We start from the raw sequence: 27,803 nt of genomic DNA on the forward strand, positions 1-27,803 counted from the left end.
CGTCAAAGAGGAGACGGGATGAAAATCGACACATTGGGATTCCTGTATTGTCATCATGGTGGGTGACATGGCAAACAGATCCAATTTCAACTTGGAACGGTCGCAAAACTCCCGGTGCATCATTTTTGTTGTATCTATGATTCAATAACAAAAAACGCCAAAGTCTCGGACGGTATTTCTTTTCTTAGTCTTTCCAGCTTATGAGTGTGAAGTCCTCTGAGCGGTGTTTTCTTCGTCGTCTCTTTCTGCCTTGTTCTTGCTATTTCGTCAGGGAAGCAGCAATCCCTGACTCGGCAGCGTCCATAGCATTAATAGGCGTTTCTCGTCGACCCAAACTGTCTTTGCCCGTTTGCAGCAAGACATTTTTGCCTGCTCTGAAGAAACTTCTTTCAGGTTTTGTTTGTCGATGATAAACTTTTGAAGAAATTCTTTCCCGTGCGTCAATGTAGCATCTTTCAGAGTATGCAATCCTCGTGTCACCATCGGTTTTAAAACAGGGGTCATCGATCGAAAGGCCGATCTCAGCATGTCTCCTAAACATATCCTCGCTGTCGAGTGACACCTCGGTACACTGGATACATGACATAAGAGTCGTTAGAGAATCGTTTTCGAAAATGGAGCTTCACCGTGGCTTTCCTTTAGTGAATGGAATATTTTGTCCCTGATCTCCTTTATAGCAATGTTGACAGTATCGAAATACTACTTACTGACGGGTAAATAGTGAGGATATACAAATTCGAGGTGAATGTGATAGGTGTTTAAGCCTTCATCGTCACAAAGATCAAATTCAGTCCTTCGTTCAGGTCTACCAGGGATCCAAAAGCCTTGTACAAATCCATATTACTGTTGATCTTTGGGCTCAAATTCTGTGTAACTATTTGTGCTCCACCCAAAATTTCAAACAATCTGCTATTAAAATTAATGCCCAACGTGTCGGTGTTCTGAACTTTCATCAGCAAGCAAAGAGCCAATCGTGACATTTTGTTTCGTTCTGTTCAGGGCTTTGCCAAGCGTTGCCTCGAACCTGTAAGTAATGGTGTCCACCAAATGTTGACTGCTAAAATAATAGCCTGACGGAATTTTCAGTGTAAATGGTGAATGACGGATTGTTTGTTGGTTCTGTAGGACCTGAAAACCCGATTTTATTAATTTCTTCTTGCAACTGGACGTTCAGAATTTCGACGTGGAAAGTGCATTGATTTTCAGTGATGTTATAGATTTGTCTAGGATAAACGACTTCCACCAAAATCACTTCCCAATGGGCTTCGTGGTCTAACTGGAGGGTTGAAGGTAACTTGGTCGTGCAACAACACAAAGTGTTGTGGGAAAACACATCCATGGAACTGTCACTCGGTAACGTTAAGTAAAATTGGTTGGTGTTGTTCATAATTCCAGAATTCTGCTGTCAGAGGTGTCACTGAAATTCAGAGGAGTGTCTCTGCCCAAAATGTTGTTGTTGTTGCTGGTGTGGTGACTGACACTGGAGGCAAGATTCCCGTTGTTCCCGTTAGAGGAGTATTTCAGGGAAGGAATAGGAAGATGGTAACCGATGCAACTGCTCAATAAAATGGTCTACAATTGTTCGTCTCCTTGAGGCAAACTCAATTTGGCAATGGCCGCACCGATGACACAATATACTACAAAGATTTGGCAGAAAAAGACGATTTGCGTTTTAGGCACACGTTCACCACACTACACCCACATGGGTTGTTTTTGTAGATCTTGCAGAGAAGAACTGGGTGAAAGAGTCGTCACTGTGGTGGTAGCGGTAGATGAGGCTGTGTGGAAGTTCATGATGGTCACTTCTTTTTATAGTCGATGACTTGAGAAACGTTGATCCAAGAATTAAAACTGGGTGGATATCCTTTCCGACGCACTTTGACTTTCTGACACGGCGTTTTCTCACTTTTCGGGTTCTGCGTTAAAGAATGCTTTCGATCTCGTACACGTCGTCTTCTGTTTTGGTGACACGTAACTCGGGAAACTAAAACGTTCCTTATTACACTTCCCCGTTCATGTCTTCCAATTTATAGACGGTATGATGGCGGCCACGCACTCGTCCAGTGACACGAAACAATTCAGTGGTCCAGTTGGGTAAGCAACCTTTGTCGAAAGTGCGTTTCGAGGTGCCAATGCGCACCCAATCTCCTACTACCAACACTCCACTTTTCTTGGGGACAGCCACTTTCGGGGACGTAACAAACAGACGCTCGAAAACGGTCACTTCGTTGTCGGGAGTTACTTCTGGGAGGGGTGCACGTTCGACGCTTGGATGGTAAGAATGGTTGTACCCTTGAATCAGGTGTGGTAAGACGTCGATGTACTTGGGAGTGTGATGCGTAAAATATTTCCACATGCGTTCTTGCAAGGTAAGTTGCAAACGTTCCACGATGCCAGCTTTGGTTTGGAGATTCTCTGCGGTGAAAAAAATGAATGTCTCGTTTCTTTAATTCTTTTTGGAAAGCTTGGTTCAGAAATTCGGTGCCTTTGACGGTTTGCCATCGAAAAGGGTTGCGACCGCTTTGTTTCAACACCAGTTGGAGTGCTCGCACTAACTCACTGCTTGATTTGGAAGTCAATGACACGACCCAGGCAAATTTGGAAAAGACATCGATGACACAAAACATATATTTGTAGCCACGATTGTAGGAGGTCAAATGAGAGACATCGGCTAAATCGGCTTGACATTGATGATCGATCGATGCCCTCAGCTCGAGTGCGACTACCAGAACATTTTCGACTAATGGGTTTGTGTAAAGTGTATGTGGGTTGTTCTTGTAACCATCGTTGCAGCTGAGGTAAACGGAGACTTTTCAGACGGGTTTTGGCAGCACGATATAATTTCTGAACTCCGTAAATTGCAGGATGGGATGGATCGCAGTAAATGTTGGCTAACACCGTCTCCATTTCTTAATAAGTCACCCACTCTTCGCTGATGCTATTTTGAATGGGGCGAGATGGTGGTTTGGAAACGGCTTTACGTGTCCGGTGTGCCACAGGAGTAGAAGTCGAAGGTAGTGTTGGTGCTGATAATGAAACGGCTTTGGTCATCTTTTCTTTTTTGAGTTCTGGTTTCCCTTCTTCCTTTTTCACTTCTGTCGAAGGAGGAGTGGACATCACCTGTTCAACCCAAGCTCTCAGTTCTTTTAGTTGGGGTGCAGGGGAAGGGGTCAACAAGAACGATGCAATCTTACTACGAGTTGCTGAAGGTGTTTGAAAGACTAATGGTACCTCTTCTTCTTCAGGCATTCGTGGGTGTGCGTCATCGTGGTCGTTGGGGGTAGTGGTGACAGTGATTGTGATTGACTTTTCATCAAGGCCTTAAAATCTTTCAGAGTGGGTAGAGCTATTTCGTCTAAATCTCTCTGGTGAAAGAGTTTTAGTCATCTCAAGAGTTGGCCATACTTTTGCGATTTTTTCTGTTTCGGACAAATCGTTGCGATGCATCAACGACTGCAATTCGTGTTATAACTGGGACATCGCGGTCAAATTCGGATTGGGAGGCAAATGCGAGGTCCTTTGTTCTTGCCAACGATACTATTCCATCCATCGTTTGCAAGGCACTAAAACCAGGATTCGTCCATCCATTCGATTTCAAGGGTCACGTTTGAAATGTTTGGACTCCAGAGGTACCTTTTATCTTCTTGGTCCTTTTATCTTGCGCCCGAGTCCTCCCAGCATGGTTCCCAATACTCCTTTCAGCAAGGGTCCTACAAACAGGGGCAAAATTCCTCAGCGTTGTACCAAATCTTCTTCTTTAAACTAATGAGGATTATGTTTTGGACTATTTGGCGCAGATCGTGACGATGTTTGGCAAAGCATTGTTCCGGGTGTTTAGATAAAGGTATCGTGCCTTTCAAGACGTTCAAACATCATTCCCACACTTTATCGATGACATCTTTGAAGGCTGTTTGAATGAGTTTTTTTCGCATGGGTGGAGAAGCTTTGGACAGGACGAACAACATGTCTTCATCTTTGACTCAAAAAAGAGGCAGTCCTTTCCTTTTCTTTCATTTGGGTTTAGAAGAGGGATAGCTTCTACTATTGAACATAATGGGCCACCAGTTTGGTCAAAGACATCTTTGGATGTTCAGGAGCACAAAAACACTGATGCCCATTCTTCACCTTAGACCATATTTATACTGGAACGCGTCGCCACTGATTGTCTTTACGTCGTATCAACTTGATAACAGGCATCACGCGTGGTGGAGTGGTTCGCAACGGACAAAATCGGGACAGTTCTTGCTTGGACAAATCCAGTAAAATCTGTAACATGTCCAGTCTCTCTGGACTTTGATTTTGGGACCAGGTACTTTGCCACTACAGCTAAAGAGAAGAAGAATTTCTTGGAGACATGGATTTCCATTGTTTCATCAAATGTGGAAGAACGGGTGTCAAATTCGATATGGCTGGCATCACCAACAATGGAGAAGTGAAAGAACCTGAGGATACTAGAGACGCGGTCACCGTCGCTGCAGGTCGTGGTTTGTGAACATATGGTTGCGTCTTGGCCGAAGTGTCTCTTGCGGGTAAAAACTGTTTTCTGAGGGCTTTTCTTTTTATGGGTAGTTTTCTTTCTTTTTCTGTGAAATTTTTTTTCTCTGGTGCTGAGACCTGGTCTTTACATCGTTGCTCTTTATCTTATTTAGCCTTCGTATGGCTTTTTTGGTGGTTTTTACTTGGGGAGAACTTTTGAAGCATTAGGATCCCATTTTAAGAGGGAACGAATAATGACACATCCTAGAGAACCGCTCCCTCCAGGTTTCAAGATGATTTAATTTTTGGTTTGAGTGTCGATTCGGGTATCGGCCAGTTCTGTCAAGGCTACTTTGTTTCTCTCAAAAAAGCGTTTGGTTTGATGAGGAATCTTAATGATGACTTGCAGTACTTCACATGCTGTCACCGTAAGCCATCGTAAGACTTCTTTAAGATTGGCTTCTAAGACACGAGCAAGTATTTGTGTATTGTTTTCGCGGCTAACGCCGTACAAGGCACCAATCAATTTGACGGGAAGATGAGACTGAAGGGACGTCGTGTTGACGTTGTGTCAAGCAGTCCCAAAGCGTCCGAGGTTTTTATAGATTTGTTGTTAACTCGATGAGGAGGACGTATACATGACAGGCCGTCCGTCTTGACACCAGTGGTGGAACAAATGGAAACGAAATCGCAAATAATCGGGGTTGGAAGGTTTTAAATCCACGAGTAAATAGGCGTGTGTGGTTTGAGTGGCATCGTCGTACACATAAGTCAGCCACGGCGTTCCTGTTTGGACAAGACTTGCACTTGCGATTTATCTCTAGGGCTTTTAAACAAGACCACGTAATGAGCATTGATACTGATGGTGCGATGGGCTTTACTTTGTTCATACAAATTGTGAGTAATGTAAATGACACTGGCATTACGATGATGCCCTTTGCGCGTAATCCACAGTTTAATTTCTTCTTAGTCTTCTCCTAACATGTCGAAAATGACCAGATGGAATCGCCTTGACTTTCTCGCAAGAGGATGTACGCCGATTGCCACTCTTTGTAACACCACACGATCCGTTGAGGTGAACGGTCAGTCAAATGATGTTTATGTTCGATCAAACGTTTGACAAATTCGGTTTTGCCTGAACCGCTAGGTCCGGCAATTAACATGTTAAGGGATGGCGAAGATGGCCCAACTGGTATGATCTAAGTGTTCGTCGATGACTTTGAAAGCGGATGAAGAGGGAGCAGAGACAGCAGAGATAGCCATAGTGCAAGTAATGTCACTTTTGACAAGAAGAGAGAGAAGACAAGAGTTTTTATACTTTTTCAGGACACGTTTGTTGCAAATTAAAATAAAACAACACAAAGGACAAAAATACATAAAAACCAAATGGTTAAGTACAACGACAAAATACACATCAAAACGATCAAATTGGAATATAAACAAGTCACTGTACAACACGATTTTGGTAACCAAGTTGTTTCAGGGACTGTGTGTAATGTACTTACTGTCTGTACATAGGGTACTGTCACACAAGTGTCCTCCCGGAATGGTATTTCGGGAATGTCCATGACAGTCGTGTCCTGAAGGGAGTGGTTGTTCTCGGTGACGGGTTCTTCTAGCACTGACACTTACACAGGTTTAAAAGTGACTTTTTTCCTTGGACGTTTGAAATGACGATCACAACTATTGAGCATAATGGGCCACCTCTTTGGTCCAAGCCTCAAAACCCCAATTTTTCTAGTCACGTACATCTGTCCAATGAGGGTGTAAGTCACAAGCTGCACACACATCGTCATACACATCTTTGGTACATAAAGGTTGACGAATCTTATTTTCCCGTAAAGGTCGAGAAATATCCAGAAGAAAACGCAAAGCATTGAACAAAATAAGTCTCTCGTGGACATCTAATGGGACCAATATCATTTTATTTGGTGGTAAGTACTATTCGTAAAGAGTCCACAAGGAATCGTCTGGTAAACGAAATCCCAGAAAGCCACACACCACACGTCGACCCCAATACATTGCATACAGTTCTCTTTACAAGTGTTCGTAATCTTCCACTGATTGAATTGTGTCATTGATTTCCTTCCACAGAATCTGTTGTATCAATTCTGATAAAGGTTGTGGCATGGTAGCCCGTTTTGTACTCTTTTGTCGGAGGTAATAAGTGTACTTCTGCACAGAGATGATCGTATGCTCAGAGAAGAACATATGACAAATATAAATGACTTAGTCACCAGTTCGCACACTACACATCGCATGGAATTTTCCTCTAAAGACAAAATTCGATAACGTAAAAGACTTTGGTAATCCTCTAACTTTTCCTCCGGAGCTCTTTGTAGTATGACCAACATGTAATAAGTAGGATGAATAGACACCACTGGAACAGTTTCGTCTGAATCAGTCCTCTTATAGCATTCAGGTACCAGTGGTTTAAACATCGGTGACGTAACGGATGCAATTGTTCTTTGCGTTTCACTTGTATTTTGATCAGCTCTCGGTTAATGTGTTCTCTCAACTCTACAGGCAAACCACGAGTGTTCTCCTGTAAAGTATCCATGATCATGTCAATTAGTATTATTTTATTTAGAATCTTTTCTTAGAGCGAAAGTAATGAACATAATGAGTAATTTCTGACCACTGCAATTCAAGGTAACGGTCAAGAATGTCAATAAAATCTTCTGATGTAAGCGGTCTAAGGCGGAATAATAGGATAAACGCACACTTGATCCAGAAAATTCTGACCCGTTTGTTGACTTTTTCACTCTCCTGTTGTGAATTTCTCGACACATATGTTCCACAGTCACCCATTGAGATTTGGCTCTGGCAAGTCCCTGCCAAACTTCCCTGTAGATATTCTCTTGCAGTTCGTTTGGTAATCCTTAAGCATTATTTTTCAAATGGGGTTTAAATACTAGTCTTGGTGGTGTCCAACGTTTGACTCCTAGCCAGTCTGGATTCTTAAACGACATGGTATGTCACTACAATAACTCGGTTCCACTAAAGGTAGGTAGTGACAATTCGGAGACCATCGAGCATGTTCCAGGTATGGCGAGTCTTGCTGTTCCCACTGGTGTAGTGACACACCAAAACTGAAGCACTTGACTTTATCCCCTTCGCCCAAGTAGAAATATCTGGATCTGGCTAAACCTTCGGGTATAAGTTTTCCTAGAGATCAAGCCCATTTTCCGTGGTAGGTTTGGAATCGACTTTCAAAGTTTCACTATTCAGACAAACGCACAAGAAACGAATATTCGTCTTTCACATGTTCGTTTCGATGAGGATAGGGTGAAGTCCGCAGGAGTTTGCTTAGTTTTGAATGATATCCGTATGGTGGCAGCTGAATGGTGCTACGTGAAGGTTGACATCTACAATGAAAACCAGTAAAGAGTCCACTATAACGAGTGGCATGGCTTTCACATCCGTCTGGTTTGACACACACAGCATCACTTTCCATGGTAGGTGTAATGGTAGTAGTAGTTATAACAAAATTCCCATTAAGCATTTCTGCATCGCTGAGTTCGCAGCGTAAGGCATCGCTCTCATCGCAAGGTACGCAATCGCAATCCACTTGAGAGTCCCCAAACTTGAATGATGTCTATTTAAAAAGGATTCATCTTTCTCGCTTGGTCTTGGTAGCGACAATGAACTATCGTTTTTCCTTTTTATACTAGTCGTAATGAAGTCTCGACCTTGTACATCTTTCCTTTTTTATGTCTAGTTTGGAAGTCTTCCTTTATTTCTTCCTGGACAAGGTACTACCTTCTCTAAGATACCGTCATAAATGTACCGAAGTGTGATGGCTGGAAAGACCATAGAAAGGTAAGGACAGTGCGTAGACTATCGAGTATGTTCCAGAATAGCTGAATCTTTATAGATACATCGATCCATTCGCAGTTTCAGACCACAACTGAAATACTGTACTTCGTACCCCAATCCTGCCTCAGGTCCCAAGTAGACAAATCCTGTCCTAGTTAAAACATTCGCTGTAAGTAATCCTTCCCTATCCTTGTGCCATTTTTAAACGTTTCCAATCGAAGGGCACACTCACAATAGTCATGCAAGAAGACAGGAAAATGGTATGGTTTGAACTTGGAGTTCTCAGTGGGTCTCTCACTCGATTCCTCCTGTGGCCAAGTCATCCTTCTTGTTGGTGGCTATCCTCGTGGAACCATTGTTTATACCGAATTGTATGTACGGAATATTGACGTGATTGGGAAGCCGCACTCGCTTATGGTACACGAGATGTTACATTTTTTCAAAGGCCGACATACGATTTGGTGAGTGGGTAAACGTACAATCTTGTGCGGTTCGTACGTGGTCACTTTAAAGTTTCCATCCTCTCCAGACTGCAAGGCTTCTTTCAATATGCCATAGCTCACCACTTGACTGTTGCGTTAATTGAGAGTCAATCCTTTTACTTCACACTCCGTGTGCACTTCTCCTTATTTGTCCCTGTATTCGTAGCCGTAATGTTTAGGACCACCATTAGCAAAAGTTAGAACCTTCTCGTCCGGGTGTTCATCTGTCCAGGCTCCTAAACAGTCTCCTTCGATGTCAGGTTGACTTAGACCCGGGCGATCGACGTGGATGCAACTGTCAGTGTCAAAGTACAGGACGCGATCATCTAACGGTTATTAATCTTCGTACAATTTTAAGCAAGCATGGGATGTCACGTAAGCCGCGATGATGACATTTCCAAATTCTTCGGCTCGTACAAAGTCCAGTTCTTCGTAATTCACCAGGATCAAGTCCTCACGAAGGACGTGCACATGTTTCATGTATTTGGTTTTGTCGTGAATAATCTGGACGTAGCGGGAAGATTCTGTCAAATACTCTGTCTTGGGTAAACACAGCCGTTGTGCCATTTTGGCCCAAAAGCAATGTAACATCACCTTTGCAAACGATCGCATGCTATCGTTTTTTCTCTACGTGGTCTAAAGTGATGCCTTCCTGCTCCAAATATTTATTTTCAATTTTTTTTCGGGGGGGGGGGTCTTCGGGATTCTGGTACCAGGAAGGATAGCCTCAGGCTTCTTGTTTCAGTTTTTAAAAGACATCAACATAGTCTGCCAAAATGCCTTCTTGAGTCTCGTCGCCCATCTGGTATTCTTGTGTTTTGGAAAAGTGGTAAATTTCGTACACTTCAAACAGTTGCTATCCCATGTCCAGATCTTTGAACAATTCTACACTGACCCACGTTCTTCATGGGTGTGTTGACAAGATCGATTATGGTTGCATGTTTTGTCACAAAAAAGCTCGTCACAAGGGAAACATCAGTTTTCGGTGGGAGCCAAGACTTTGCACTTCATCAACCCTTCGTATTGTCTCATTTTGTTCAGGCCAACGTGTTTCGTCAGCAATTGCGGGTGCCCTGCGGGAAACTGACAATATCTGCACATGTAAGGATACAGCGAACACACGTCCAAGTATCTGATTTTTTCTCCTTTCTCCTTGTCGGCTTGGTACAGCAAACAGGTGGCATTTGTCCGTCCTCCGTACAAACTGCCCCTCGGGTTTCGTGGGTTCATCAACTTGTAACTTTCGGGATCGGTCTTCGAACGGTGATCGTACTCATGTTCCCACATTTCCACCACTTGATATCATTGCTGTTCTAACTTCAAGCGCCGCTGACAAGTGGCCTGGTGCAAAAGTCTTCCATGGTCCGTTGCAAAAACTGATTTTCAATGTCACGTTCAGGGTAACAGAGGGGACATCCGTTATATAAACAACCGTTAAACTCGTACACGTTCTTGGGGTTTTCTAAGTCCCAACCATCCACTGATGGTCCTTTCGCCTCCTCCGTTGTGTGTGTGCTGCATCAATTTGTCTTCCTTGTCGCACAAGTAATGTACCCAGCGTTTAACTTTGACCGAGTACTGACGTTTGACAAAGTTGTTCGTTTGAGGGCTGATGACAGCCAGGGTGTTTTTGGGCATGAGTCGTTGGCGGTACACTAAGGAACACACTTTAGCGATGGTGCAGGATACTTTGAAAGGATCGACCCCTTTGTGTTCCATGAACAGTTCTCAAAATTTTCCACAGCAGTGCCGTGAAATGTCCATGTCGGAACGACAATACTTTAACATTTCTTCCTGAACGTAGAAGGTGTCCGAGGCGTGAGCCTGGTATCAAGCGTAGAAAGCTTCTGGTTGTTCGGTACACATGTTGTCAGGGTCATAGTCGTGTTCCTAAAGCAAATGGGGTAGAACGGCATGTTGATTAGCTTCGGTATTGAAAAAGTACGGAAAATAACATTTGGCCATTTATTTCATTCCAAACGTTTTAGGCATTCGACTCAAAAGCATGGCCAAGTAACTCATCGAATTTGTTTAATGAACTTGTCCCACTTGCTAGGGAATGATTTTGGCTCCGTTCAAAGTTAATTACGGACGTTCGGTGCCTTATTCCGTATAGTGTCTCAAAAGAAAATGCCCATTGTATCCCAAGAAAATGTCAGCCATTACCGTGGCATGGTGATGACAATCTTCGTAATGTTCGATGTCCTCTTGACTCCACGTCTCGTCGATGGGGTCTTAGATCCACTGGGCAAAATCGGCTAGCGTGTTTTCGGTCCCCGAATTTTTTTCCACGTCCTCCATGAATCTTGTTGCAGTAAGGACAATGCCTAATGATAGGCTCTTGGATGCACTTGCCGCACGCTCAATGAGTCACACAGAAATTAGGTACATAAATGCCAGTCTCTTGCATGCATTCAAAATCGAAAAAGATGAAATTCCTTTTCTTCTATCATCTTCCTCTTGTAGTGGTTGGTATTTTTTAATGTGTTTTTGTGTTCCAAGTCCACGATTTGGTGACAAATGTGACATCTCTTCCTTCCTGAACATACTTGTGCCTTGGCATTATTGGTACGTATGCCTTGTCCACAAGTAGGGCACGATCTTAGGCGCTGACAAGCACTTTTCTGCTGTGAACCTTGCGTCTTCAAATGTTGATGGTAACAGTCAGGGCTGATAAAAGTGCGTTGACAAGCAGGGCAATGCAGTCATGGTTAACCTTCGTCCAGCCAGTGTTAAAAGAGGCCAAACATCCTGAGCATTTCGATCCACAATGCTTGTGTTGCTCTCGATTGTTATAGCCCTAGTCACAGTTCTCACAGTAATAACTGTATCCCAAGAATGCGGTGATACTGGTAATGGCATAGAAATGTTCATCGTGATGATAGACGTGAATATATTTTCCGTCTTTGAAATCTTTGCCTTGAAACACTAGAGGTCCGCGCACTTCTTGAGGGGGTACTTTCAAGGTGTTGCTTTGAGTCAAGACGTCTTGCACTTTTTGCATTTCAGGAATGCCACAAGGTGTGTTTTTGAATATAACCGCTAGTTGTAACAGAAGTTCTGCTTCACTTGGTTGTTTGGCTCGGTCCGATCGTTGAATAGTTTTCCGGGCTCTTTTCCATTTTACCGTATCGTTCTTGTCGGCATACGTTCGTCCCACCACGATGGCGCGGACTAAACACATATGGTCTTGAGGGTTGTTAATTTGGACGAGGCTACGTTTGATGCTATGAAAATCTTCCACCAATAACACTTTTCTGCGTTGTCCGATCCCCTGGGGGAGAGAGATGTGGGTCATGAACAGTGTGGCTTTTCCATCTGTGATGTGAAACTTGTCATTGGATTGTTGCACATGTTGAATCCTGTCCATGACTTTGCAAAGTGGTAATTCTGCTGAGCTGCTAAACTAGATCCAAACGGGAGACTTTAACCTGTCGTGAAGAATGGAAAGTCTCAAGCGGTCGTCTTCTTTAGCTTCATATTGTTGTTTCAGCATGGTTAGCAAAGAATCCCACACATCGGTGATGAACTCTTCTGCTTTCTCCAGCAGTACGTTGTACTTGAAAACCTTAAACTTCACCATTATCTTGCTAGCCGTAGTTCTAAATTTTCTAGAGGAGCGCTTTTCCGTCTCTCGAATGTACTTTTCAGGTTTTACTAATGGTGAACTTTTGCTGGGTGTAGAATCTCTGGGTCTGGATTCTGGCTCACTCATGTCATCTTCAAAATAACTGGCATGAATTTGTGCCAAAATTTCAGCTACTGTACGATGCGATAAATCACGTTTCTGCCTCTTACTTTCTTCTCATTTCTCCATGAATTTATGCGATTGTTTCATCATGACTCTGAAAAGTCAAATGACTAAATTTTCAACGTCATGGGTCACTTTATATCCATGTGAGACCAGCGTATATATATAAAGGGTATGTGACTTCCCTTCCAAGCCCACAAAGATCGAACTTTTGATCAGAGCTTTGAGAGGTGTCAAAAGAATTTTATGTTTCAGACAAGCCGACGGACTACTCACCCTCCTTTCGAAATAAAAGTCAAGATACTTGCTGTATCTTTAAGAAGAAAAGGCATTGGTCTTCAGAGTGTCCAGCCCGTCAAAAAAGCAAAACAGGTGCTAGAAGAGACAAAAGTCATGATACCTGTTATCATTGTCAAGAAAAAGAACATTGGTCTTGAGATTGCTCTAAAAAACAACAGGAGCATTTGAAGAGAAGGGTTCAGAACAGGAAGAAGAAGAGGTACCCATCCCAAAGGAAGAACCTAGGCACGTTCAGAAAGAGAACAATGAGAGGAAAAGAAGACGAGGGGAAAGTGATGACGAAGTGGAGGAAAAACTTGTGAAAATGAAGAAATTTAAACAACAGAGAGAGTGAACACACAGAAGAAGCCTATCAACTTTTTAAAGTGTTATATTGCGCTGTGTATTGGATTATAAAATTTGGACCAGAATAGACCAGGCATAAAACGTAAGTGTCTATTGGTTTTGATTTTTAGAATAAGAACCTACATTCACGCACTCACTCAAACATTCACAGACGTACATGATGGGCAAAAAAGGGTTTTTGAGTTTTAATTGATGTTGGCAATTGAAATACTATCTCTTTTCGAGGGAAGTGGGTGGCTCTGAAAAGGACCGTTTGGTATATGCTTGTTTAAAAAACAAAATCCGGAACAGGATGTAGTCATCTTTAAATGTCTTAAACCTTTGCCACGGCCAATGACTACTTCTGGACTGGTTCCTGTCAATGATTTGGTAGAAATCACTAGGGGTGGTATTGCAGGTGTAGTAACAGGGCTGGGTTGTTTGGCTCGGGAAGGTCTTTTTCTCTTGGGTCGTAACAAAGAAGTCTGATACATTTGTTTCAGACTCCTTAATTCTGCTAAAATGTCTAAGAGTACAGTTACCGTTTCACTTTCACTGTCCTCCTTCCCTCTTAGACCTTGTTTCTTCTCTGCTGATTCATCATGTCGTTTCCTTCTTGCCTCATCTTCTTCACGCTGTTGTTAAAGGTGAAAAGCTTGTTCTGCTTCCTCCTGCGGTTGTAAAAATTTCTCCAAATCTTCTTTCTGTCTCTGTTTAAAATCCCCGACGTGTGATAAAGAAGGAAAAGGTGGCGAAGGTAGTGGTACCGGAACAAATTCTTGAGAATAAAGAAAATCGACTAAATCCCAATTAAAACTGACCTCTTCTAGAAGTAGGTCTGTGTTGACTTTGGTAGCAGCTGCTATACCATCGCTTCTCGACTCCACAGCCGGTGCGCCCCAATTCATTATCTTCTTAGGTTCGGTCATGTTTGAAAAATGTGTCTCATGGATTGACTTCGCACAGACGCTAGCGCATCATTATAGGGAATGTGATGTAAAAGACTGCTCTCTTCGGATTGGAAGATCGACTCCGTGTTGTGACTGAATTTTGTAACGCGTGTTTGGATTGGTGAATAAACTCAATCCGTTTTGATCCACTCTTCTACTATATATAACCCGTTCACTTCATTCTCTTCAACTGTTCTCGTCACAAGATGTGGACAAACCTAGAATTATCTAATCTCGTATCGTCGATGCTGCTTCGTACGGACTTAGAGATGTAGGTGAAATCATCATGGAAAATTATCCAGATCACGGATACGAGTGTTTGTAAAAGGAGAATTTATGTGGAGAGACAATGCTGTTTGAGGAGAGTTCTCATTTACGGACCAGAAGTCAGAAGAAATTTGAGGAAGAGAAGATCAATGCGATGCCCTCTATGTTAACGGAATATTGTTAACAAAAAACCAAATACCCTTTTCAGGGCCACTCATATGCCTCGAAAAGAGTTGCTTTCTTGCCTAAACATTTTTTTAGTTAGTTGTATAGTTGTTTGCATACTATCTATTGTCTGTTGTCTGTGTTATATCTGTCTCTTTCCGGCCAGTCCCGTTCCCCCTAAGCGTTTGAGTTTTTTACCCCCGCTGTTTGTTACGAATGAGGTCAGCCCCTTGCTACATTGTTGCTAATCGTCAGTACCGGGAATTCACCTTACCTGTCATTTAATTTCCCTTTGTCGCTATAAATCTTGTCGCTATATCACCCCAGGGGCCCTGTTATGTATGTTCCCATTGTCGCTATATCGCCACACTATACTACTATCAAGGATGAAAATATAAAAATGTAAAATATCATTAGAGAATTATTTCAAACATGATCTTCTGACAGAAGTTAACTATCAGATTTGTTTTGCTAATACACACAGTTCTACCTAAGCAATCTTTACCAAGACCCACAATTGTATGGTTAGATGGTGTTATGCTGTCCTGTGTGCCTGTATGTTCGTGGGTTGGGGGTCTTGTGTTATTTCTCTTTTCTCTTGTATTTTTGGGGGTTATTTGTTTTGTTTGTCTGGTAGGTGTGTGGGTTTCTTTCTGTCTTTGTTAGTTTGTGTCTGTTTTTTTTAAAAATTGTTTTGACGGACCCTGAAGCATATGAATGTTTCTGTCATTCTGCAGAAATGAATGCTAAGTGCCATTCTCAAGAACGCAACCTAGGAAAGCAATGGACACAACCTAGGGAACCAATGTCCAAAACAAACATGAGGAAATGGATGATAAGTGCCTTTCCCAAAGAACGCAGCCTAGGGAAGCAAAGTCCACAAAAAAGATGAGGAAACAGATGATAAGTGAATTTCCCAAAGACATAACCTAGGGAAGCAACGTCCACAAAATTCATGAGTAATGGATGCTATGTGCCTTTTCCAAGAACGCAACCTAGGGTAGCAATGTCCACTTTAGAAATATTGTTTATCAGACTTTATAGTCCAAACAATGATAATCTAAATTTTTTACAGATGATTGACACTGCATACTGACGATTTAGAGAATGATCAAAAACAACAACTGTTAGATGCTAAGTGCCTTTCCCAAGAACGCAAGATAAGGAAGCAGTGACCACAACAAACATGAGGAAATGGATGCTAAGTGCCTTTTCCAATAACACAACGTAGGAAAGCTATGTCCAAAACAAACACGAGGAAATTACTTCTAAGTGCCTTTCCCAAGAACACGACCTAGGGAAGCAATTTCCACAACAAGGAAGAGGAAAGGGATGCTATGTCTCCTTTCCAAAGAACGCAGCCTAGGGAAGCAAAGTCCACAACAACGATGAGGAAATGGATGATAAGTGAATTTCCCAAACACACAACCTAGGGAATCAACGTCCACAAAATACATGAAGAAATGGCTGCTAAGTGCCTTTCGAATAGACATAACAGAGGGAAGAAAAGTCCACAACAAACATGAGGAAATGGATTCTAAGTGCCTTTCCCATGGGCACAACCTAGGGAAGCAATGTCCATAACAAACAATAGGAAATGGATGCAAAGTGTTTTTCACAAGGACACAACCTAGGGAAGCAATGCCCACAACAAACATGATGAAATGGATTATAGTGCCTTTCCCAATAGCACAACCAATGGAAGCAATGTTAACAACAAAGATGAGGAAATGGATGATATGTGAATTTCCCAAAGACATAACCTAGGGAAGCAACGTCCACAAAATCATGAGGAAATGTATGCTAAGTGCCTTTTCCAACAACGCAACCTAGGGTAGCAACGTCCACCTTAGAATTAAATTTAATCACACTTTATAGCAATAACAATCATAATCTTATTTTTGTACACATGGTTGACACTGAATACTGACGATTTAGAGAATGATCAAAAATAATAACTGTTGATGATTGGAATTTAGTTATAGACCCTGATCTAGACTATAAAACGTATATGCGTGTCAACAAATGTAATGCCGTGAATGTAGTTTTAAAATTTGATAGGAGAACTAAAACTGGATTATAAGTGAATGTCTCTATACGTGTAGAAGACATGAGCAAGATTAGATAATACTTTTATATCTGGTGACTTTATACCTTACTTTCGCGACATTTTGCCAAGATGTGGAAGCAATCACTCTTACATTGTTTTAAAACTTGAGTTACATTTCAAGAAATTTGTAGAGATTGTTAGCCGTTTAATAATTTTACATCAAAATACAAATAATATATAAATCTATTCTAAATAATTTTAAAATATGTGATATTTGATTTTTAGATACCATCATCAAGAGAATAATGAGCTACTGATGAAAACTAATGTAGATTTGTTTCCAGATATAACATTTAATATTGATGATCACCTCTCTCGATTTCTGTATGTCATAATAAGAGAAAATGTAATACAGCAGGACCCCTAGAAGATACACATATTACATAGGAACTAAAATCAAGCTGATATGGAAAATAACTTACAAAAAATGTCCAATTATTTAACAAACACAGTAAGACACTAATAATTTGAAATTAAAGAAGGTAGAGTTACATAAATTGTTGATAAAAAGACAGAAGGGTGAGATAAAATCTAGAGATATATACTATGATAGAAAAGAAATACTGACAAAATAAGTTTGATTTGGAAAATAGAATAGCACCTAAAACTTAACCTCGCACTAAGAGCACATATGGTATTTGTGGATTGAAAGATAAAATCGAGATATCAAAATAAATGAAAATATTCTCTGTCAGATATGTTATATCGATTTAATTTTGTTAAATTACTAATGTTGGAAAATAAAATTCAGTTACTAGGCAGCGAACGTATCTCAAAATGTTTAGTTTATTTATTGTTTATCCAACCAGTACATTGATTCTACGGCTGTATACTAATTTGTAATCCAATTAATACAAGGTAGAAATTTCAGGTCTAGTGCTTACTACTGACTTTGAAAAAGCTGTCTTCTAGTAATTTAGAGATAACTGTTTAGATTTATTTCATTTTAGGAATTATATATATATATATAGTTAATATGTTTTACCATTAGGCGGAGTCTTGTATTTTACAAAATGGATCGTTGTCCAATTTGTTTGTTTTTTAAATTTAGTAGAGGCCTCAGGCAAGATGATGCAGTCTCACCATAGTTTTTTTCTGTCATGTGATGTCATTTTGAAACGAAATTTGTTTTGAAAAGCATAAACGTAATGGCCAATTACCGAAACAAATTTACAAATAGGTCAATACATTGATGGCACACAAGTATATTCAGACTTGCCAGAAGACTCTAAAACATGCTTTAGAAACACTGGGTCAGATGTATGAAATTTCTGGATTCTTAAATGTGAGTATTGAATAACAAGTTATATAGTATATATCAGCATTGAAGATGAAATTATGTGAAAATATAAAAATGACTTGGAGAAACTCGTGGATAAGTTGCAGGAAGTGTCTTTCTCAACAAATATTTATTATTATATTGGAACCAACTTTCAAGGAAACTTGTAAATATATTGAAGATATATTTAGAATTGGATTAAAAGAGAACCAATATCTCCTAGTAAAATAGAAGATGCAAGATCTGTAGGCTGTTTAAGATTTACCCATTTATTTATTTTTATTTGCCGAATCCACTATTCGATTTTATAAGCGAAATTGTACACGTCAAAACCTGTACTGACCCTTCCAAAATGAATGTAACAGGATAATGTACAGCTGCTTGAGGAATTCATCCTAAATTGTTATAAAATTTTGGCCCACATATAATAAAACGTAGAATAACTGTAAAAGCAAGTGGGTGGATTACAAATAACTGATTTCAGTGTTCTTTTCAACTTTCTGAAAATTATTTCCCTGCGACAAGTATTTGAAAATGAGCCGAAATGGATTCATTTTCAAACTTTAAATGTTGTCACGTTGTGTTTGAAACATTGCTGCCTAATATTTACAAATGTCTTCTGATAGAATTCGTAATTCAAAGTACTTTGGGTAATGTCTATACGTGTTATATAATATTTCGACTTCTGATCGATTCTGAGACAAACAAACTACCTGGCTTTGACTTAGCCATTGTGTCACAGTCAAGTTCGCGGTTAATTCAAAGATAACCTAGTCACGGTGGTCAGAAATCAGCCAGTAATGTCACCGATCGACTTAGGCTTAGAGACCGGAAAACCAGACATTATAACATGTCAGTACTTCTAACCCAGGCAGTCTTCAAAGAGCACCGGAATCCAATCAGAACTAAAATAGTCAAATTTAGGATGGGTTCCTCAAGCAGCCGGACATTATCCTGTTACATTCATTTTGGAAGGGTCAGTACAGGTTTTGACGTGACTGAAGAAACAACACGGTACTCCGAGAGCAAATTGTTTACTCGTAAAAAAGAGAGAAAATAGAGAGTTCTAGGAACTTCCGAAGAAATTTGGAACAAAGGCTTCTAAGGTAAAATGTCTTCACCCGAATGTCTCACTCTCCTAATTAGATTTTGTAAGATTTGTACATTATTATGTGCATTTAATTTAGCAGAAATTTAATCTTCTGTTTATAACTGAATTTAAAAGTGAGTTGTGTTAGAGCTCGTACTTGTTTGTATTTAAATATATAGTTGTGGATTATGCAGAGTTAGGCGTTGATGGCCTTGTGCACGTATAATTAGGCATTTTTATATTTGTATTTGTCTTTTATAATTTGTACGGTAGGAAATGCGTAGGAATATTGTTGATGTTGATAATTTACTATATCGAGAACTAGAAATATGTGTGTATATATTAGAAGTCGTGATATTATTATTGTTTTTATAGCCTTTATTATAGAACAAGCGTGTATGGACTATTTAGATGTGAGTATGTGAGTTGACCGAATGATTTAATTACAATTATGCTGTTGACAGGTCTGTGAGAGTGTGTTAATTTTCGTGTGATTGAGCAAGGAGACAAAATTGTATGTTCCTTCTAATCCACAAGAAGATTTATGGGTGGAATAGGGCGCCAACCGAAGATTAGAGAGAGGAGAAGATGTTGAGAACAGTTGAACGAAGGCACAGGGCTGGGAGAATAAGCAGTTGTGCGAAGACGCAGGGCCGGAGAAAAGAACAAGGGTACCGGAAGTATCGAATTGGGATACAAGGCGGAAGTTGTAGATGAGTAACATAGAAGGGACACTGGAGCGAAACACACACCTTTAATTTCGCGTGATGAAATAACTAGCAATTTGAATAGATCTTTGTACTGATTAAAAGAAATTGCGTCGAAAAATTGTCATATAATTGTTGAATAATGTGCTATTGTTTATTAAATCGTAAAACCTTTCACCTTACTTTTGTTTATATTTTCTAGAACTAGGCCATCGGCTTTGCAGACTGGGGTTTCGGAGCTATTTAATTTTTTAATTATCCATCTTTCTTCGGTGTTAGTCATGATTCCGTAGGAGGCACATGACGAATGTCTCAAAACAATTGACGCTTGGTATAAAATATATTTTTAATGTTAGTCAAGCAATGCAAAATCCATTATGAGAATATGTTTTTAAACGTCGCTCATATTTTTATCGATAAGGCTAAAATTGATTCTTTATATGAGATTCTATTTTGACAACTAGTTACAAGTGTAATTTCTCTATACAGAGAACGGCTTGTTTGAAAATTGGTACTTGAACAGTATACGACATGTTTTGGATTTGTTAACTGATTACGACCTTCAATAGTCTGAAAAAAATAAGATTTAAGATGATAGGAAATTACTTAATCTTTAAAGAAAACTTCTAAAAAATATTGAAACAAATAGTAAAAAAGGAAAACTATATGGTATTCAATAAAACTGTTGATAATAAGCAATACATGTGTCAACTTTAATTAAAATAAATAAAGTAAACAAATCGATTCTGATGCATAGCATATGTCAGAATGTCAAGAATTGTATATTAATTTGCATAACGTTAATCCAAACATGAAAATATTTCTTTACATTCTTGCAAAAAAATAAAGATTTAAAACTCAAAGACTTTCAGTACCAAACATTTGACGGTATATATCATTTGCGAAATAGATATAATCGTTTCAGATAAGTTTGCCCATAATAAGCAAACTAAGTGATTTATAGTTTATCTAATGTATGAGTGTAATAAGATATTATATATATATATATATATATATATATATATATATATATATATATATATATATATATATATATATATATATATATATATATGTATTGCTTGTCTGTTTTTCCTCCATGATTCTGTGTTATGAAAAATTGTATTTTGGACTTGATCTTGTCTACAGTCTAGTTCATGATATACCTGACTAGAAAAACTTATGCTATTTTACTTATGGTGTGTAAAGAATAAATAGTCAAAACTTTCCTTATGAGTGTGGGTTAAATCATTGTCAATAAGGTTACAGATGTTTATTTTGGGTTTGGGTCCATGACATTGGTATTCTCCCATGAAGAACTTGCTGTACCTCATGTTTACCACATTCTTTATTCAAATTTTAGTAACAGATTTTATTTGTTTACAGCTTAGAAATTTTTAGAAATGAACTTTGGACCTTTCATTCTGGCTGTTGTTTTGTCTTAATTCGTTTTTATATAATCTTGTTTACTTGAAAAGTTATTAATCCTTGCATTTAATATTTTTAGCACAATCATCTGAATTTTTTGTTCAGTATTTGATTTTGGGTGCAATTATATATTCAGGTTATTATTCTCTGGAAATACAAAGTACTCTTAAATAATATTCTTGGACAGAAACATTAACTTGGAAGTATAGTTAGTTCATACACGGACATCCTAGATTACATAACTGTGATTCCTCGAAAGACTGTTGGCACATATTCAGGTCACAAACACATCAACACATCAAGAGTTTGATTATTTCGAACACCACTGGAAGGTAATTAGAACTTTATTCATTAGGACTGGTGACAGAACTTTGTGGACCTCTGGGATTTAATTCGCAATGCTGTAAGGTCTTTTCAAATGTTTACTTTGTACTCGAGAAAAATACATATTTTTATTGAATTTTACAAAACTTGTTGATGTTTGCTCTTTTCTATTACTTAGTTTAACACCATAGAGTCGTAATATGGTGATAAGCGAGCAAGGCCATCTATAACGTATCTAATGTATGAGTGTGATGTGATGTGTTGTGATGTGATGTGATTTTGATTTTTAACGTAGCTTTAACAACTTTTCAGTCATATCGCTAAGATGTCTGAAACGTGGCAGTTTATAGTGATGTCTAGCACTGGGGCATCATGCCGCAGACATGTAGCATAATGTCCCACCCAGTCACATTATCCTGACACCAGGCCGACCAGTCCTAACACTAATCTCTTAATGATGAACGCCAAGCGAGGCAGCTATTAGTACCATGTTTGTAAGTCTCTGGTATGACTCGGTCAAGGATCGAACCCAAGACCTCCCGCATCAGAGGCGGACGCTCTAACCACTAGGTAATGTATGAGTGTAACAGAGTGACGATTTTTGTTACATGAGTTAGATATATGGTTCCTAATCAATTTTCATTTACAAGATGAAATACATTTAAAGGATAAATTCCAAGAAACAGTACGGTCTTTTAAACTTAAGCTCCAGATAACACAAAATTGTACTTATAAACATTCAATCAATTTACAATTCGGATAATTTGTCTCTAAGAACAATGACTGAAACAGTAGATTATCCGGCTAAAATATATGGGACAATAAAATATTTTCTTGAATGATTTCTTCTCTGCAATTATTTTCATAGTACAATATAGTATTCCAAATCTCAGATTCAATTAATATTTTGATCAACATGTCAATACAATGAAAATGTTATCTAATAACAAGGTTCTGCTCGCACTGCATTCCTCTCTCTCTCTCTCTCTCTCTCTCTCCCTGTTTACAGATATGAGATATAAACCAAACGTTTTGAATATTTGTTATGTTATACCTGCTTTGTTACTTTCAAGCGGTCGATATATTTAATTTCGATGGAAGAAATATAAAACGCTTTGTACTTACAAGTTACTGCATTTGTGTACGGGAAAAGATGAACGAGTTTTTCTGAGCTATAATGCACAACGTAAGGCGTGAAGTATCGCTCAGAAAAAATGAGTTCATTTTTTCCTATATAATTGTAGTAACCATTTTATTATAAACTCATTTGCTTTTCTTCCTAAGGCTGAATAACAAAAAGGACACACTAAATAAGTGAATTTCTGCTGTTTTTCTATGTAAATAGACAACCGTACTTCATCTAAAACACAGTAACAGTTTTCATGCTCACTTAGCACCGCCCGGCTACCTTTGAACTTTTGTAGCGTATCGCGTGCTAATTATTTTGAAAAAGAACTCTCATTTTTGGTCTACTGAAAATTACACTTTAGAGTCACAATGTGAATGAGTGCGCCTTAGAGTAGCTATTCAAGTTTATCTGGAATGGAGAGAGGTTTTTTTCTGTCCATCCAAGTTAATTCTACATAGCTAGTTGTGATGGACTAGAGATGTGAGCTGAGTCGATTCCGTGCTATCTACGTGTGGCTGAAGGACACACGGTACTAATTTTATGGAAAAATGGGAACCAGCCTGGAAATGGGTGTAAAGTAGATATGGGTTTGGCTTGCCAGGATTGGTTAATTATGTAAGTTCTGTTTTAGGAAAAATAAACTTTTGAGAGCTTATCCTAGTTAAGTGAAAAAAATAGAGACATTGTTATATTGATGGAATTTCAGTCTTTTAACAGTGTTAAGTTTGGAACACTTATTACTAAAATGAGCACCTGACTCTTTGATGCGGAATTGAAAGCACATGTTTCAAACACTTGCAGGTTCACAAAATGCCGTGGTTCATATCCTTTCCTCTACACAGAAGCTGACATCCAGGTTTTATCTATGCTGATAAATATAGGTTTGATCATGAGCACTCAGAAATTTTAAGTCATTGAATTTGTAATATGACGGTGTTTGCATAGGTTTACTATGGGGACTGGATTAATACCGTGAGTCCTGAAGAACTGGCCTTGAAGCGAAGTGCACACGTGTTTCTCTTCTGTCATTGATAGTTAGGAATTATAAGGTATAATAATATGAAATTCTTTTAAATGGAATTCTCGAGAACATGTATGATTAAATATTGTTTCTTAGGGACTATCAAATTAAATTCATTATGGAGTTCAGTCAATTCTCCCCTGAAATGTGATATCTGTTGGAAATGTATTTTAAAGTGCAGTACAATTTAGAGCTGTGTATCAGTTTTTGGAACACGTGTAATTCTGATTAGCAGAAATAACTTAGAAAGCATTTTGAGAAAATTCAAAATGCAGAAAGGTAAGTACATTTATTGCAATTGTTATTACCAGTTATAACTTAGATGACGTATCTTTATGCCATAAAACATCAACGAACTTGAATCCTTGCTGCATTACCTCAATGACATGTACTATAATCCAAAACATGGTCTAAGAAAAGGTTAAATGGAGAAAGTTGCGAAGCAGCTGGGGTATAAGAGACCATTTCACCAGAAGAATATCCACCTTAATACATCATTACTAAAAATTATCGTTGGCAAATTATGTGAATCAATATCAACATTTTATTAGCAATACACATTTACTTTTCAAACATAAATCTTCATTTAAAATCAAAGTAAAAGATCTAAAGGGATTAAAAATGGGTCAATCATCTAACGGAACGAGTTAGAAAGCGCATTCTTATTGGCGAAATGCCTGTGATGATGATGTAGTACAAATTCAGATATGACAATAAAATATGTTTCAGCTCAGCCCTACCTATTCACCTATATTAGAGAATAGAAACTCTAGCACATGAAATGTATACATACATAGATACGTACATACATACATGCATACATACATACATACATACATACATACATATGATTTGTTTTTACCTTTCCTGATAATTGAGCCATGTTCCTCGTTGACCTGCATGTAACGCTCGATCCACGTGCCATTAACAAACTGGTTGGTCTTCATCTTATCAAACTGACAATGGTTGACAATTTGGCTGACCTGATCGTCAGTCAGGGTCTTCCCAAAGAAATGGGCTATCTTGATCACAGCTTCCCCCATGTCCTTCAAAACAGAGTGTAAGACAATCTAATTTTACTGTCATAATAATTATTCCATGTCAGCAACACTTTTATTTGTGAACCCTGCAAAAATATTGTGGTGTCGCAATTACTCTTTTGAAGCCTGAAAATGATTTTCCACAATTAAAGTTTCACTTGGAAAAATTGGGAAAAAAGGCAATATTTTTATATAAACTTTGGTGTAAAGACTGTGCATCTTTATTAAAAGACTTCGACAATTTCAGTCATATAGTTCCACTTTTGTAAGCTGAGAAATTTTCATTTTAAAAAGGAATTCGAAGATTCGTGTTTTTAAAATCCAGTGAGACAATAATCAGTGGTGTAATTAAAACAACTAGAAATAACTTAATTCTTAAATAACAAACAGATCTAGCCAAAACGGCCGTAAAAGATTAGAAATTATTTATGCATAATTTATTCTGGTCCTTTGTCGAATGAATGCATCAGTTACAAAAGAGAACACGATTCCCAGCGACAGTAGCGTTATTATTGAGTCATATCACTATACACTGAGGTAATCAGACTTACATGTTAGGAATGGTCTTTCTAAGAGGAAACTGGTTTAAAGAATACAATTATATGCTGCATCCCTCGATTTTTAAAAAAGTTCCCTACCAGATAGCCACCATAAAAGACCACCCCAGTGAGATATCTGTTTTGATCCGGTGGAACCTGCGTGGTGACATCATCATCATCATCAGTCTCATGACCTAGTGTGGTCGTTGAGGCACTGTGCTGCTGAACATCTGACCAGTTCCCTTCACTTGTCTCGATCATGTGCCAATGCTGTGTCTCCGCAAAACTTTTCCTGGTCCATTCTGTGATGTTGTCAGTCCACTTTTTTCTCTGTCTACCTCTCCTTCTGCCAGCCTGGACGCTGCCCTGCAGTACTGTTGTGGATAGACTGTTGGCTCTAGTGACATGGCCATACCATTTCAGCTTTCTCTTTTTGACGGTGGTGAGGAGGTCCTCATATTGGCCTACTTCGCGCGTTATGGTGTTACGCACTTCTTCATTTGTGATGTGATCCATGTAAGAGATGCCAAGGATGGTTCTGTAGCATCTCATTTCAAGTGACTGGATTCTTCGCATCGTGGTGACATCGATAAAATTAAAATGTGTATAGGTTCAAGTTACCCATACTCAGGCTAATTCTAAAATATTTTTTTTTATTGTCTATTAATTATTGCCAGCCAAACAACGACCTTCCTTCTTTTAAATAAGGTATTGGCTGATTCTATAGCTTATAAAATATTTAGGTGTCTGTGACCATGCCAGCTCTATATTATATGCAGTAAAGTGATGAACAACATTTTCAAATTTGGAAAACAGATTCACAAATGTAGTATTAAAAGGCGTTCAACAGATTATAGTGTTCCTTTGATAATAGAATCAGTTATTCCAATAAGTTTTATATATTCTGATAGACGACATCTGGAAACTCTTGAATGAAGAATGTTGTATAACATACAATAGTCGCATAAAATAGTACTAATACGCTCTTACTTTATTCTAAATCCAGTAAAACATAGGAAGAAGTGGTATACTGATTTTCTACCTTAACAATGTCTTCGTATTTCATGATGAGAATATTGTCTCTCCCGTGCAGCTTCCAGAAATCTTTAACATGGCGCCACCAAGGTGATGCATAAACTGTAAAATTGCACAAAACAGAGTAAAATATATCGATAGTAAAGAGATGGGTTTAAATGTGAAAACAGTCCATCCAAGTGAATCTCAATGACACTTTCGATCGTTTGATATATTAATTCACGAGTCATGGTAGATTATTATTATTATTATTATTATTGTTATATATATATATATATATATATATATATATATATATATATATATATATATATATATATATATATATATATATATAATGTGCGATCTACTCATAATAAAGCAGCTGAACTGTAAGTAGAATAAGTCAACTTTTGAGACAAAAAACATCGAAACGTTTTCATTTGAAAAAAAATTAAATATTCGTCCTTTTTATTATAAAGAATGAATTCATCAGATTTCACAAATTTATGCATTAGAAAAGATTATCATAAGCATAAGCGGTTTAGAGCTAAATGAATACAACTATATATATATATATATATATATATATATATATATATATATATATATATATATATATATATATATATATATCTATATAGTCGGTACATTTTGCCTATAATGTGTGCAGTTTAATATTTGTGATACTATACATGTGAACATATCACTTTATGTGATTATAATTGCTCTAAATAAACCCATGAAATTATTGTGCAGTATTTTCTTAACTGATTTACTTTTTTAACCGCACCTTCTGGAATTTTTTGTTTTCATGGAACATTTTTGGCTAATATCTTTTTAATCGACTCGCGAAAGGGAATTTGAAAAAAATGGTCTCGTCTGTTTCAGTATTGCCAATTTACTCACACCGGGGTTTATTATGGCATGTATAACATATTCTTAATAAGAAAAGATGGCAAAATCCCCAAGACAAGAATAATAACAACAAGTAAAACTACCGGTATAGCTTAGATGATAACGAGGGTAGGGGTTGGGATGGATGGGCAGTATATCTGTAGCATAGAATCCACCCTATATACAAGTGTCGTTTAAATGTGAACTTACTGAAGTGAATAAACGCACCTTTGTTCACAGAAGGATATAGACATAAACCTGTCTCCCCAACTGACAGAACTTTATCCAACTACAGCATATTTACGCGGTAAATATGTGATGGCAAGTCCGACTCAAACAGATTTGTTTGCGTCTTCTGTATAATCTAATGTTCCAAATCAAATCTTCTTTTTATAATAATATCGCAACAATGTAATGTTTAGTTTTGGAATTTCAATGTAAACACTGTCACTGTATTGTATTGGCCAACTCAAATCGGTACTGTGTACCGTACCAAACAATGCGACATCACACGCATTGGACAGTTTTTGTTTTCAATTGTTTTGTCTTTTGTAAAATATTCTATTTATTTGGATGGACGCTTATTCTTTGATTGATAGTTACTATTTCGCTTTCGTTTGGACTATCTTTTACGCAAAACAAATGAAAGGTACATTTTATGAAATAATAATAATAATAATAATAATAATAA

General features: G+C 38.4%; 1 protein-coding gene across 4 annotated transcripts in view; it reads right to left on the minus strand.

The window, feature by feature from the left end:
• Positions 1-27,803, minus strand: part of LOC149795554 (sulfotransferase 1C4-like) — a 96,998-nt gene that overhangs the window by 9,051 nt on the left and 60,144 nt on the right. For 3 of the 4 annotated variants that reach the window (XM_089965378.1, XM_089965375.1, XM_089965374.1), the window contains 2 exons: positions 26,244-26,338; positions 24,485-24,668 (listed from right to left, as the gene is read on the minus strand). In XM_089965378.1, coding sequence (XP_089821504.1) covers positions 24,485-24,668; positions 26,244-26,338 — 279 coding nt within the window. The other variant, XM_089965376.1, reaches the window with a different exon arrangement.

Source organism: Sinohyriopsis cumingii, chromosome 7 (genome assembly GCF_028554795.1).
Source record: "Sinohyriopsis cumingii isolate HCF-2022 chromosome 7, ASM2855479v2, whole genome shotgun sequence".
NCBI classification, from domain to species: Eukaryota; Metazoa; Mollusca; class Bivalvia; order Unionida; family Unionidae; genus Sinohyriopsis; species Sinohyriopsis cumingii.